Source organism: Trachypithecus francoisi, unplaced genomic scaffold, assembly GCF_009764315.1.
Source record: "Trachypithecus francoisi isolate TF-2019V2 unplaced genomic scaffold, Tfra_2.0 Lachesis_group10, whole genome shotgun sequence".
NCBI lineage: Eukaryota > Metazoa > Chordata > Mammalia > Primates > Cercopithecidae > Trachypithecus > Trachypithecus francoisi.
In genome coordinates this window covers 108,498,233-108,512,319 of record NW_022681455.1, presented here as the reverse complement: position 1 = coordinate 108,512,319, position 14,087 = coordinate 108,498,233, and the positions used below count along the sequence as shown (strand labels likewise).

The following is a 14,087-nucleotide window of genomic DNA, read 5'->3' as shown; positions in this document are numbered from 1 at the left end:
GCCCTGACGTGTATGTTGCAGGTTAAAGGGAGGCACTAGAGTCCCACACCAGGTTTCACTCATCACTAGCCACAGGCTCAGTGCTGTGCGGAGTGGGGCAAGATGGGCTCTGCTGAGGCCTGGGACTGAGGTGGGCACCCTAGATGTGCAGCTGTCCACTCTCCTGGTCGAGCTGTTGAGGCAGTGTGCACCATGCCTGCCTCAGTGCTGGGTGTGGGGACTGGAGCTGGCTGCACCCACCAACCCTGTCAGAGGAGTACAGGGAGGGGATGATTTGAGCTGTCCCTCCCAGCTCCCAAAAGGGCAAGTGAGACAGCCTTTTGAGTGCTGGGTGAATGACAGGGCCACAAGAGTTTAGAAGCCAGGCACAGTGGCTCACGCCTGTAATCCCAGCACTTTGGGAGACCGAGGCAGGTGGATCACCTGATCTCAGGAGTTTGAGACCAGCCTGGCCAACATGGTAGAAACCCCATCTCTACTAAAATACAAAACATTTGCCAGGTGTGGTGGCGCACGCCTGTCGTCCCAGCTACTCTGGAAGCTGAGGCATGAGAATCATTTGAACCTGGGAGGTGGAGGTCACTGTGAGCTGAGATCATGTCATTGCACTCCAGACTGGGCGACAGAGTGAGACTCTCAAAAAAAAAAGAGACTGGATCTCAAAAAAAAAAAAAAGAAAATTTAGAATTTGAATCTGGGAATGACAACGATTAATCAGATCATTTCACTAATGAAAGTTTAATTACTAATGAAGCTAAATGCTCTGAGGAAAGCTTAGGGGGCACAAGAGGCTGAGTCTTTCGGGTCAGCAAAGGCCTCCCAGAGGAGGCAGTGCCTATACTGAAGTCAGAGGGACAAGAAGAGTAATGGGCCACTGTAAAGACTTGGGTTTGACTTGATTGAGCCCAGGAGTTCGAGACCAGCCTGGGCAATATAGTGAGCCCTCATCTCTACAAAATTTTTTTTTTTTTTTTTTTTGAGATGGAGTCTCACTCTGCCGCCCGGGCTGGAGTGCAGTGGCTGGATCTCAGCTCACTGCAAGCTCCGCCTCCCAGGTTCACGCCATTCTCCTGCCTCAGCCTCCCAAGTAGCTGGGACTACAGGTGCCCGCCACCACGCCTGGCTAGTTTTTTGTATTTTTTAGTAGAGACGGGGTTTCACCGTATTAGCCAGGATGGTCTCGATCTCCTGACCTCGTGATCCACCCGTCTCGTCCTCCCAAAGTGCTGGGATTACAGGCTTGAGCCACCGCGCCTGGCCAAAAAATTTTTAAAATTAGGCGGGCGTGGTGGCTCATGCCTGTAATCCCAGCACTTTGGGAGGCCAAGGCAGGCGGATCACTTGAGGTCGGAAGTTTGAGACCAGCCTGACCAACATGGAGAAACCCCGTCTCTACTAAAAATACAAAATTAGGCCGGGCGTGGTGGCTCAAGCCTGTAATCCCAGCACTTTGGGAGGCTGAGACGGGCGGATCACGAGGTCAGGAGATCGAGACCATCCTGGCTAACACGGCGAAACCCCGTCTCTACTAAAAAATACAAAAAACTAGCCGGGCGAGGTGGCGGGCGCCTATAGTCCCAGCTACTCGGAGGCTGAGGCAGGAGAATGGCATAAACCCGGGAGGCGGAGTTTGCAGTGAGCTGAGAACCGGCCACTGCGCTCCAGCCTGGGCGACAGAGCGAGACTCTGTCTCAAAACAAACAAACAAACAAACAAAATTAGCCAGGCATGGTAGCGCATGCCTGTAATCCCAGCTACTCAGGAGGCTGAGGCAGGAGAATCGTTTGAACCCGAGACGCGGAGGTTGTGGTGAGCCGAGATCACGCCATTGCACTCCAGCCTGGGCAAGAAGAGCAAAACTCCATCTCAAAAAAAAAAAAAAAAATTTTACATCAGTCAGGCGTCGCCACACCTGTAGTCAAATCTTCTAGGGAGGCTGAGGTGGGAGGATTGCTTGAACCTGGAAGGCAGAGGTTGCAGTGAGCCGAGATGGTACCATGGCACTCCAGCCTGCGCAACAGCAAGACCTTGTGTCAAAAAAAAAAAAAAGTAAAATAGGCCAGGCACAACCAACCACGGTGGTTCATGGTTGTAAGCCAAGCACTTTGGGAGACTAAGGAGGGTGGATCGCCTGAGCTCAGGAATTCAAGACCAACCTGGGCAACATGGTGAAACCCCATCTCCACCAAAAAAAAAAAAAAAAAATACAAAAAGTTAGCCAGGCATGGTGGTGTGTGCCTGGCCTATTCAGGAGGCTGACGTGGAAGAGTGCTTATGCCTGGGAGGCAGAGGTTCCAGTGAACTGAGATTGCACCACTGTACTCCAGCCTGGGCAACAGAGTAAGACCCCGTCTCAAAAAAAAAAAAAAAAAAGTAAACCCTTTGGCAGCTGCGTGCTGCTCTTAGGCTCAAACCCAAGTCTTTTTTTTTTCCCCTTTTGAGATGGGGTCTGTTGCCCAGGCTGGAGTGCAATGGCATGATCCATACTCACTGCAGCCTCGAACTCCCGGGCTTCCAAAGTGCTGGGATTACAGGTGTGAGCCACCAGGCCCAGATTGCTGAAGGGTTTAAACCAGAGAAAGAGTGTGACTAGATTTCCAATTCAGAAAGACCCGCTCTCTGCAGGATAAGGTGTAGCCTGAGGTAGGGGGCAAGAATCGCAAGGTAATCAGGGAGGCCAGTGCAATGTCCAGGTGGGAGAGGTTGCTAGCTGAGACGAGAAGTGCTAGGAGAAAGATGTGTGCAGACAAGAGGTCAATGGGGAGGTGAAATCACAAGGCTTGGCCATGAGTGGAACCCAGCACCCATGGTGCCCCTCTTTAGAGGGGGAAGATGTCACCTGAGACGGAAGATGGAAAGACCAGGGTCCCTGAGGCTGAGGACTGAGCCTGTGTTTGAGGTTTCGCAGAGGAATGAAGGCAACAAAAGAGGCAAGAGTTGGAAGAAAGGTGACAAGGAACAAAAGTCAGCCATGCCTGATGCTACTGGGTGGCCAGCAACAATGCAGACTTGCCCAAGGCTCTGAGAGCTTTATTATGCTGGGACTGGAGGTCAGAGTTGGGGCTAGGGTAAGAGCAGGGGGCTCAGATGGAGGGGGAAGAGGACCTGAACAATGTCCAGAAGGGAAGAGATTTGAACCTCTATCCAACAGAGGACCCTGTGAGCAGCACAGAGGGCACAGCAAGGGACATCCCCCGGTTCCCCAAATGCTCAGAGCCACCAGTGAAGCCGAAAGTGAAAGACAAGATGCAGAAAACCGCCACGGGCCTTTGAAGGGTAAAGGCGAAAGCGAAAGCAGGAAGGACAGACGTGGAGCCTAGCAGAGGACTTTTTAGTTCCTCACTGGCCCCACTTGTCTGACCGACCCATCCACCCGCGACTCCTAATCCGCTCTGCCTGCCCCAAGATGCTGAAGCCAGCCCTGGAGCCCCGAGGGGGCTTCTCCTTCGAGAACTGCCAAAGGTGAAGCGGGGCTGGGGAGGGGACGATCACTCCTGAGTCACCTCTGCTTGGTCGTGGCCTTTTTTCCTGGCTGGGGGTGGGGGAGGATGTGTTGGGCGACTTGGGTTCCAGGCTTACCCCGGAAGATGAAGGAGACGGGGACCAAGTTAGGGGAAGCAACAGGGGTCCTGGAAGCAGAGCCGAAACCTGGGCGCCCTCCTCCGTTTCTAGAAATGCATCCTTGGAACGCGTCCTCCCGGGGCTCAAGGTCCCTCATGCACGCAAGACCGGGACAACCATCGCCGGCCTTGTGTTCCAAGTGAGCAGCGGAGAGGGACAGGGGAGCTGGAGCGGAGCCGGGACTATCGAGCAGGCACTGAGGCTGCGGTCCCTCCCTCTCCTCAGGACGGAGTCATTCTGGGCGCCGACACGCGAGCCACTAACGATTCGGTCGTGGCGGACAAGAGCTGTGAGAAGATCCACTTCATCGCCCCCAAAATCTAGTGAGACTCCCCAGCCCAGTTCCCTCATGCAAAAGAGAACAGCCCCCTCGTTCCCACTCCGGTCCCGGCGCGTGCCAGCCCTGCCCACACCGATCCTCCCTTTTCCCTCAGCTGCTGTGGGGCTGGAGTAGCCGCTGACGCCGAGATGACCACAAGGATGGTGGCGTCCAAGATGGAGCTACACGCGCTATCCACGGGCCGAGAGCCCCGCGTGGCCACGGTCACTCGTGTCCTGTGCCAGACGCTCTTCCGGTGCGGGGACGGGGCTAACAGGATCCCGGGAGGGGTCGTTGCGGGGGCGGGGCCGCGACGGGCCAGGTGACCGGAAGAGGCCGGCCCAAGAGAAGCTGGGCTATCGGAAAAGGCTATGTCAGTCATCGGGCGCCAGATCACAGGAAGGGGCGGGGATAGCACCTAAGGGCGGGGGCATAGAGGGGCGGGGCCTAGGCCCCCGCTTGTGACCGACCCCGCCCATTCTCGAGCAGGTACCGGGGCCACGTGGGTGCATCACTGATCGTGGGCGGCATAGACCTGACTGGACCGCAGCTCTACGGCGTGCATCCCCATGGCTCCTACAGCCGTCTGCCCTTCACAGCCCTGGGTGAGCACTTCTGTCCCTTCTCCTCGAACCCTGCCCGTGACCTTGGCCTCACGGTTGTACTCCAAACGGGGTGGCAGCGGTTGACTTCAGATGGTTCTCCTGCCTTCAGGCTCTGGCCAGGGCGAGGCCCTGGCGGTGCTAGAAGACCGGTTCCAGCCGAACATGACGGTGAGTGGCCTCTGTCCCCGACTATGTGGTCGCTGGTGGGATGTGCACCCGGGAGCTGGGGGAGCACAGGACCCTGCCCCGGTCTGGAGGTGGGGGAAGGCTTGGAGGAGGTGACCACTGAAAGGTGAGTGGAGTAAGGGCAGAGAAGTGCGGTCCTGGCACAACACCGTCCAATACCAAAGCCTGGACGGTTGGGAGAAGTCGAAGCTCACAGAGGATCTTTTGGAGCCGAGGGCGGAGGGAAGGACCAGTAGGGTCCCACTTATATCAACGTCTGGAGCCTAGATTTTGTTTGGGGTGGGATGGAAGCAGGTGATATTGCCTCAGAGGTGGCTAAGGCTCAGAGGGAGAAACACAGTGGGGATTTGGGGTGCAAGACCAGATTGGGTGAGTGGACAGGCAAGTCCCCAGGCTGTAGCCTAAGTTAACAGCAGGGGGCCCATCAGGCCTCACACACTCATCACCGCAGCTAGAGGCCGCTCAGGGGCTGCTGGTGGAAGCCATCACCGCCGGAATCTTGGGTGACCTGGGTTCCGGGGGCAATGTGGACGCATGTGTAATCACGAAGACGGGTGCCAAGCTGCTGCGGACACTGAGCTCGCCCACAGAGCCCGTGAAGAGGTGAGTGCTGGAGATGGGGTACCACAGGGATGTGTGGGGCTGTAGCAGGGGAGATAGAGGGCTGCAAGAAGGGGATGGGCCACATGACAGGCCCATGTTCAGAGGCCGTCCCTCCTCTCTCCCAGGTCTGGCCGCTACCACTTTGTGCCTGGAACCACAGCTGTCCTGACCCAAACCGTGAAGCCACTAACCCTGGAGCTAGTGGAGGAAACTGTGCAGGCTATGGAGGTGGAGTAAAATAGGTTGAGGCTTAGAGCTTGAACAAGGGGGAATAAACCCAGAAAATAACAGTTAAACAGATGGCTGTGTCATTCTTGAGTGGAGTAGGGTGGGCAGGCAGCCAGCAGGGCCCTGTAGCTAAGGCGTCCCTGCAGGGACCATTACTTCCCATAGCTCTAGTGTCTGGCCTAAGAGATGCTCTTCACCCATCACCTCAGGCACCTACAACTCCAGAACCCCAGCCCTGGCCAGCATTGCAGGCTTGATCTCCATCCAAACCTTCCTTCTGACTCCACACCTTGGAGGCTCCCCCACCACTCCACTGCCTTGCTCTTGCCCTGTAGTCCACTGGAGACTTGTAAAACACAAAAGACCCCATGACCCCTCCTAGGGACTTTCCATGGCTCCTCAGTGGCCCAGGACAAAGCTCATACCTTTCAGTAAGGCCTCACTGAGGGCTAAAGTGCTGACAAGAGGAGCCACTCCCTGACTCCAAGGCAAGTTCTCACCAAGCACTTCTCAACCTCACATCTTTACCGGTGACACCCCTCAGATGGCGAGGCATGCCTGCACTGCTCACATGAAGCTTGGCTTCTGTCTGCACATGCTGGGCTTGTGACTCCAAGTTTTCCGGATTAATAAGGCTCACAGGACTCACATGGGGAGAGAGGACACATTTCTCCAACAAACCTTTGCTGGGCCCCTGCTGAGTCTCAGGCCTGGCTGCTGGGTGCCAGCAAGAGCATCCTGCCCTTAGTGAGAACAGATGAACTCCACTGCAGCTTCAGAACTGTCAGGGAGAGTCGGCCCAGGCTTCAGGGAGGGTCTCTGCCAGGCTGGACATCCCTCGGCCGCTAACTGCTCCCTGAACCCCAACATTCTATTATGAATGTTTGTAAATGTAACAGAAAAGTAGAGTTGTATATTGAATACCCATACCCTGTCAGGTCACCCTAGACCTGATAGTATTTTGTTATATTTGCTTTATCATCTATCCATCTCTCTATCCATTAATTCATCTTTTTTTTTTTTTAAGACAGTTTCGCTCTGTCACCGAGGCTGGAGTGCAGTGGTGTGATCTCGGCTCACTGCAAGCTCTGCCTCCCGGGTTCACGCCATTCTCCTGCCTCAGCCTCCTGAGTAGCTGGGACTATAGGCGCCCACCACCACGCCCAGCTATTTTTTGTATTTTTAGTAAAGACGGGGTTTCACTGTGTTAGCCAGGATGGTCTCAATCTCCTGACCTCGTGATCCGCCCGTCTCGGCCTCCCAAAGTGCTGGGACTACAGGCGTGAGCCACTGCGCCTGGCCAATTCATCTCATTTTTTGACTGATGCGGTTTCTTTTTTTGAGACGGGGTCTAGCGCCATCGCCCAGGCTGGAATGTAGTGGTGCACTCATGGCTCACTGCAGCCTTGAAAAGGGCTCAAGTGATCCCTCCTGCCTCAGGCTTCTCAGTTGCTGGGACTACAGGTGTGTACCACCATGCCCAGATCATTTTTTAATTAAAAAAAATTTTTTTTTGCAGAGACAGGGTTTCATCATGTTGCCCAGGCTGGTCTCGAACTCCTGCAATCAAGCCTCCTACCTCTGCCTCACCAAAGTTTTGGCATTACAGGCGTAAGCCACCACACCCAGCCCTGATCTGTTCTTGAATCAGTTAAAGCCCTCACACTCCCGGAAGGAGGCCAGCCAATGCACCTGTTGGAATTCTACACACAGGGTGTCTTCTCCCTTCAAGCTTGGCCTGCAGCTCAGTAACAAATGGGCTGCAGACACCAGGGGCTTGCCCATGGGAGCCCCAAGGCCTAGAGAGGGTGGCAGAGTTTTGATGGCTGTCACTCTCCACCTGCAGCCTCAGTCCAGGGTCTGCCAGGCACCAAGAGCTCACACTTTGCCCTCCTAAATGCCAGGCACTTCATAAGCATCATCTCATTGTTAAGAATGGGGGCTTCTTGGCAGGGCTCGGTGGCTCACGCCTGTAATCCCAGCACTCTGGGAGGCTGAGGTGGGCGGATCACAAAGTCAGGAGATCGAGACCATCCTGGCTAACACAGTGAAATCCCGTCTCCACTAAAAATACAAAAGATTAGCCGGGCATGGTGGCAGGCGCCTGTAGTCCCAGCTACACGGGAGGCTGAGGCAGGAGAATGGTGTGAACCCGGGAGGCGGAGCTTGCAGTGAGCCAAGATGGAACCACTGCACTCCAGCCTGGGCGAAGAGTGAGACTCCATCTCAAAAAAAAAAAAAAAAAAAAGGCTGGGCGTGGTGGCTCAAGCCTGTAATCCCAGCACTCTGGGAGGCCGAGACAGGCGGATCACGAGGTCAGAAGATCGAGACCATCCTGGCTAACACAGTGAAACCCCGTCTCTACTAAAAAATACAAAAAAAAAAAAAAACGAGCCGGGCGAGGTGGCGGGCGCCTGTGGTCCCAGCTACTCGGGAGGCTGAGGCAGGAGAATGGTGTAAACCTGGGGGGCGGAGCTTGCAGTGAGCTGAGATCCGGTCGCTGCACTCCAGCCTGGGTGACAGAGCGAGACTCCATCTCAAAAAAAAAAAAAAACTGGGGGCTTCAGTGCCAGACAAATGCGGGTTTGTGTCCAACTCAGCCACGTGCTGGTGGGAGAGTCACCATCTCTGAGCAGACCTGTGACTCCTGTTCCAAACGGATGAGGAACCACTGAGATGATGTGTTAGGACTCCCAAACTGCCAGAACCTCACAGCCCCTGGCCCTTCACAGCAAAGTTGACCACAGTGAGCATTCCCTCCACCAGTCAGAACACCCTGGAAGCTGAGCAGCCTTCTCTGAGAGCCTGGTGCCTTTGATAGCCCTGGGAGACTCCTCTGATCCCAGCCACCAGGCTGTCACTATAGACCTGATTTAACCATCTGCCCTCGGTACCCAGGGCTCAACATTTGGAATGGCAGGTGGTTCTGGGAGCCAACTAGAGGCCAGGCTTTGGGAGGTGGCAGAGGTGAGAGCCTCACACCTGGGCTCTGTCTGATAAGTATAGGCCTGGGTCAGGGGACCTTGCCTAAAGGGCCTCTCTTGACTGGAGCGTGGGAGGGGGCTGAGTCTACACAGCTGGCCTGACCTCAGGCCTGGAGCTTTAGCTCAAGGACGAGAAGACCCATAAAGCCAGGCCCAGCTCCCAACGTCACATCTGCCGTGATGCTGCTGCTCAGCCTGACCCTAAGCCTGGTTCTCCTCGGTTCCTCCTGGGGTGAGTGGGCCAGGACCAGCCCTGATTCAGACCTGGGAACAACTCAGCTCCCAGCACCAGCCCCGGGAAGGGGCCAGGCTGGCTGGAAGGGACAAAGGTGGACAGAGTGGGCAAAGGAAACAGGATATGCCAGGGCAGGGGAGCCGGAACAGGCCTGCAGGGCTGGGAGGGGGCAAGAGGTGGGGTGGGGGAGTCTCACGAATAGGACCAGAGCTTGAGCAAGGCCCTGGAGTCCAGGAGTGTTTAGGAAGCTGAGACAGGAAGAGCTGTCCATGACTTTTAGAAACAACCTTCTGGCTGCATGAAGGGTATGTACTGTTCAGGCCTGGAGCGGGCAGAGAGACCAGGGGTAGAGATGGGGAACAGCGGGGACTAGGCTGGAGAAAGATGTGAGAGAACAGCAGTGCTGCGGGACTGGTTGGATGGGGATAACCAAGATAGCTGTGGGGCCCGAAGGTGCCTGCATGTACCCTGTTGGGAAAGGGGTAGTGTTGTACCCTCTCGACTGACCTCTCTGGGGTACACAGCCTCAGGCACCCAGAAGGAGGTGGGGAAAGATGGGCTGAGGCATAGGAAGCAGGTCCTCATTAGCCCAATGGCCAGGCTGCGGTGTTCCTGCCATCAAACCAGCCCTGAGCTTCAGCCAGAGGATTGTCAAGGAGGAGAATGCAGTGCCAGGCTCCTGGCCCTGGCAGGTATCCCTGCAGGTATACCACCGGAGGGGTGGGCAGGGTCCTAGGTACGTCATGCCTAGGGGCAGCCTAAGCAGCCCAACCCCACTCTGACCTCTGAGCCCTGACCCCAGGACAGCAGCGGCTTCCACTTCTGCAGTGGTTCTCTCATCAGGCAGTCCTGGGTGGTCACTGCTGCCCACTGCAATGTCAGGTGAGCACCTGCACTCCACCTGCCCTGCCCCTCGCCTGTTCCTGCCTCCTCTCCTGGCTGTCCCCTTCTTGCTCTGGCCTCCCTGCAGCTGCCTAAGCCCACACCCCTGCAGCCCTGGCCGCCACTTTGTTGTCCTGGGCGAGCATGACCTATCGTTGAACGCTGAGCTCTTGCAGGTTCTGTCCATCTCTCGGGTGAGTGCCTGGGTTGCAGACACGGAGGAAAAGTGGGCAGTGCAAGTGGGTGGGTGCTGGGAACGGGGAATTCAGGACACGCCCTGGCGTACCCTGCTCAGCACCCATCAGCCCCAGGTGCCGGGGCCCACCCCAGCCCAACATGGACTGTTTCTGACCCCACAGGCCATTACACACCCTAGCTGGAACCCTACCACCATGAACAATGATGTGACGCTGCTGAAGCTCGCCTCACCAGCCCAGTACACAACACGCATCTCGCCAGTTTGCCTGGCATCCTCAAACGAGGCTCTGACTGAAGGCCTCACATGTGTCACCACCGGCTGGGGTCGCCTCAGTGGCATGGGTAGGAACTCAGGCCAAAGCTCAGGGTGGGAGGACTGGGCTGGGGACCAGTGTTCTGGGCCCCACCTGACCACCCCTCCTGGCCCACAGGCAATGTGACACCAGCACGTCTGCAGCAGGTGGCTTTGCCCCTGGTCACTGTGAATCAGTGCCGGCAGTACTGGGGCTCAGATATCACTGACTCCATGATCTGTGCAGGTGGCGCAGGTGCTTCCTCGTGCCAGGGGAGCCCCAGCACCCGGTCCTCTGCGCTGTCCTGTGGCATACCTCCCCAACCCCCCACACTCACTTCTCCCTCCCTCTTCCCTCTCAGGGTGACTCCGGAGGCCCTCTTGTCTGCCAGAAGGGAAACACGTGGGTGCTTATTGGTATTGTCTCCTGGGGTACCAAAAACTGCAATGTGCGCGCACCTGCCGTGTATACTCGAGTTAGCAAGTTCAGCGCCTGGATCAACCAGGTCATTGCCTACAACTGAGCCCACCACAGGCCCCTCCCCAGCTCAACCCATGAAAGACCGAGGCCCTGTCCCATCATGCATTCGTGTCTGTCTTCCTGGCTCAGGAGAAAGCAGAGGCTGTTGAGGGTTCGACTCCCTACTTGGACTTCTGGCATGGATGGGGCTGAGTGGCTCCTTGAGTAGCAGTGGCTCTTCCTAGAGTAGTCATGCCCAGGCCGGGGACCCCACCCCTCCTCCAGGGCAACCCCTTGGTCCTACAGCAAGAAGCCAGAGCTGCTGGAATGAATGGCAGCCCTCCCTGAAGAGGCAGCCTGTTTACTGAATACAGAGGATACGTTTACAAACTGAATACGCATAATAAATAACTGCACATTCTCCATCCACGGTCCATGGCATGAAGGCCCAAGTGGGTCTATTAAAGGCCCACATCTCCAAACCCCCTGTCCCGCCCTCAGGACCAGGCCCACCCTGGGCAAGAGAAAACATAATCCCCAGAGCTTCAGGTCCTCAGAGACACTTAGGGAACTGGGAGGAAATTCTGAGGCCATGGGACTTGGTTCTCCACTGCCTCCTGCCCAGGGGGCAGTGAGGACGGCAGGAGGGTGTGTCTAAGGCACAGTTGACTTGGCACAGAGTGGTCTCTTTAGTATTGTTTCCCACTGGAGGTGGCACATGCAGGAAGAGGAGGGCCTGGCCCAGGCTGCCGACTGGCAGAAGCTGAGTGGGAGCCAAACCCTCCCCCAATGGCAGGGGCCCTGCAGTTGAGCTAAGGCCAAAGCTAGGCCCTGGCTCCATTCTACCCACTGAAGGCAGCTGTGGAGGGAGGGGCTTGGGTTCCAGCCTGGTTTGTGGTAGGGGGAGATACCACAACAGAAATGGGGACGGTTCTGGCTCAGGCCTCTGGGAAAGCAGCCACCCAACCCCACCCACCTCCCACAGGGGCTCCTTCCAGCTTGCGACTCAGCGGGACCCAGACTGGAAGGTTAATGCTGTGAAGGGAAGCAGCACAGGGTGGACAGGGCAAGACCAGGTGTGAGAAGGCAGTGCCCCAGGCACCCAGGGTTCAGAGGCAGGTCACACAGTATGGCTAAGTTCCAGGGAGGGGTGCGCAGAAGCTCAGCAGAAGGGGAGAGGTGAGCAGCCTGGGACCCTCCCCCAGGGCGGCAACTCCTACCTTCCCATGTCTTCGTGGAGGACTACGGGTGTGCACGATGAGTGGGTGTGCACGATGGGCAGCTGTGCACAATGGGCGGGTGTGCACGATGAGCGGGTGTGCACGATGGGCAGGCGTGCACGATGGGTGTGCAGTGATCACTCCCAGGTTGCCAACACCCATGCAGACACCAGATGGCGTCTTTGTGCAGCTGCAGAGGAGGGAGCGACAGACCCTGAAGGGAAAGGGCAATGGGCTGCACCAAAGGATAGAACCCAGGCTGACACTGGACCCTAATGGGGAGGGACCCCCTGCCCTCTGCCTTGGCCCCCAGGTGCCCCATCCCTCAGGTAGCAGCAGTGGGGCTCCCTTTAACCCCTCCCAGTTGGGAAGGAGGCACCTGGGGATGGAATGAACATCCAATGGGGAGAGGGAGGTAGCAGTAGGCTCTACAAAGAAGGCACCAAGGGCAGTGGGCTGGTGGGCAGAGACCCCTCAGAGTCTGGAGAGGTTGAAGCCTGGGCAAGCCGACAACCAGCATGGCCACACAGTCCAGAAGGGTGAAAGTCCACGCCATGGCCCTACCACCAGAGGTCCTGGGACCAGGAAGGCTCCCTCGGGGCACCATGAAGGAAGACAGATCTTGGTTGGGAGGTGGAGGGTTGTTCGGATCTAGCTAGGGGCTACGGTTTCAGTCAAGGCACAAGCTTTGTGCCTACCAGGGTCTCCCACTGGAGCATAATCTAAAGGATCAGGATGCATGGGAATGTGTGGAGCCAGGGAGAGGGGCTCTGTGGAGGAAAGGGGGTCCCAGAAGTAACTGTCCCAAAGGGTCCTGAGGCCACAGGACACTTCACCCAGCACTGCAGGCCCCTCTGATTTGGGAAGAGTCAAAGGGCAAGGGAGACAGTGAAGGCCAGGTCCTATCCCTTCCCAACTCCACCAGAGCAGCTGCCCACCAAGAGGGGTATCAGTGCCAAACCAGGCTCCCAGTTCAGGGGGAGTCACAGCCCCGTGGGCTACCTCCACTCTGTCACACCTGGCCCAGGCCCATGGTGAGGACAGGGGCTGCTGAGGCCACAGAGAAAGGGCCGGAGCCAGACATTCTTCACCTACTGCGGGCTACATGAGCCTATCTCCAGAGAGGGCATCAGGCACAGATGGCACCGCAGTGTGTGGCCAGGCTGGGCCGTGCTGCACATGTGCAGAGCCAGGCGGCTCAGCCATTGTACTGCTGTTGGTAGCGCAGGTTGAGCTCCCGCAGCTCCCGCTCCCGCACACGGCGTGACTTGTTGGAGCGTGTGGAGCGGCTGGAACGCGTGGACTGGGCAGATTTGGTGCTCTGGCAGCGCGAGGAGGCACGTTTGAGGAGGTTCTGGGATATGGAGCGGTGCAGGTTCTTCATGGATGAAGAGGCAGCCATGCTCACCACCCACGGGTGCCTCAGGGCCTGCAGTGCAGTCATACGGGCTCCAGGGTCCACTGTCAGCAGGCGGTCAATGAAGTCCTTGGCCAGGTTGGACACACTAGGCCAGGGCTAGAGACCAAGGACAAGCATTAGAGTGAGACCATCCGACACTGCCCACCCCATCTGGATAAGGCCACTACCCAGCATCCCTCCACTTTCCCGAGAGAGGTGCTGCCCCTCCTCTCATGTAGTGCTTGGGGCCTCCCTGCCCAACGCTGGCCCAGGCTGAACAGGGGCTGCTCTCCAGGTGATGGAGTCTGGCAAGGAAGGAAAGGACCCGTCCACTCTCCCAGGGAGCAAACTTCTATGGTGTACTGGACCCAAAGCCTGGCTCAGGGAGATGGCCTCTGCCAAGACCCCCCAACCTGCCCCAGAAGTATCTTAACACAGGGGAATGTAAGAGAATGACTCAAACTTTTCCACCACATCCTAAGTCAGATTGAAACTCCAATCTCTGGATGACCAGGATCAGGCCACTTAGAGGGGAACTTCCCAGTCCTTACAGAGAAGGTCCAACCTCTCTCCAACTGCCAAAGCAGTGGTAGGAGACCACTACTCCCTGCCTCCGCCTCCCAGCATGGGGAGGAAAGGAAACAATTCAAGGCAACTAGATTTCCCCGTTGGCTGAGGGCAGGTGCTCCTGGGACCAGGCAGGAACCAGGACCCTTCTCAGTGGCACCCTCCAGCCCGCATTACTTCTCTAAGCCACAAAGGGCTCCTGGCAGTGCTGTGCGCCAGCCTCATTTTAGTACATTCTGTCCCCTGGGAGGAACTCCACAAAGCCCACTCTACCACGTGCACCCAGGG

The 14,087-nt window shown here is 57.0% G+C and overlaps 3 protein-coding genes across 4 annotated transcripts in view; 2 read left to right on the top strand and 1 right to left on the bottom strand.

Moving 5' to 3' along the window:
* Nucleotides 1–2,765: 2,765 nt before the first annotated feature.
* PSMB10 (proteasome 20S subunit beta 10) lies at nt 2,766–5,634 on the top strand. Its single transcript, XM_033219750.1, has 8 exons — nt 2,766–3,462; nt 3,673–3,760; nt 3,847–3,944; nt 4,056–4,196; nt 4,430–4,545; nt 4,655–4,713; nt 5,183–5,334; nt 5,460–5,634. Exons 1-8 carry the CDS (start codon nt 3,407–3,409, stop codon nt 5,569–5,571), a joined length of 822 nt encoding a protein of 273 aa, XP_033075641.1. The 5' UTR covers nt 2,766–3,406; the 3' UTR covers nt 5,572–5,634.
* Nucleotides 5,635–8,036: 2,402 nt separating this feature from the next.
* CTRL (chymotrypsin like) lies at nt 8,037–11,038 on the top strand. Of its 2 annotated transcripts, XM_033219744.1 has the most exons (7): nt 8,039–8,778; nt 9,382–9,485; nt 9,584–9,663; nt 9,776–9,857; nt 10,023–10,203; nt 10,293–10,422; nt 10,512–11,038. In XM_033219744.1, exons 1-7 carry the CDS (start codon nt 8,727–8,729, stop codon nt 10,675–10,677), a joined length of 795 nt encoding a protein of 264 aa, XP_033075635.1. In that variant the 5' UTR covers nt 8,039–8,726; the 3' UTR covers nt 10,678–11,038. The 2 variants fall into 2 exon arrangements, with proteins under 2 accessions (XP_033075634.1, XP_033075635.1); XM_033219743.1 differs by having other exon boundaries at nt 8,037–8,778; nt 9,776–10,203; nt 10,293–10,426; nt 10,516–11,038.
* PSKH1 (protein serine kinase H1) overlaps nt 10,937–14,087 on the bottom strand; it is a 39,598-nt gene continuing 36,447 nt past the window's right edge. Inside the window, exon 3 of the mRNA XM_033219742.1 lies at nt 10,937–13,349. Coding sequence (XP_033075633.1) covers nt 13,032–13,349 — 318 coding nt within the window. The 3' untranslated portion in view covers nt 10,937–13,031. The remainder of the gene's footprint in view (nt 13,350–14,087) is intronic.

Bases quoted from the DNA above. Each gene is read 5' to 3' on its own strand.
- CTRL (XM_033219743.1), top strand. From the start codon at position 8,727: ATGCTGCTGCTCAGCCTGACCCTAAGCCTGGTTCTCCTCGGTTCCTCC. The intron at 8,779-9,381 runs GTGAGTGGGCCA...CCCAATGGCCAG, and splicing joins TCTCCTCGGTTCCTCCTGGG to GCTGCGGTGTTCCTGCCATC. The intron at 10,427-10,515 runs GGGAGCCCCAGC...CTTCCCTCTCAG, and splicing joins CAGGTGCTTCCTCGTGCCAG to GGTGACTCCGGAGGCCCTCT.
- PSMB10 (XM_033219750.1), top strand. From the start codon at position 3,407: ATGCTGAAGCCAGCCCTGGAGCCCCGAGGGGGCTTCTCCTTCGAGAAC. The intron at 4,197-4,429 runs GTGCGGGGACGG...ATTCTCGAGCAG, and splicing joins CTGTGCCAGACGCTCTTCCG to GTACCGGGGCCACGTGGGTG. The intron at 5,335-5,459 runs GTGAGTGCTGGA...CCTCTCTCCCAG, and splicing joins CCCACAGAGCCCGTGAAGAG to GTCTGGCCGCTACCACTTTG.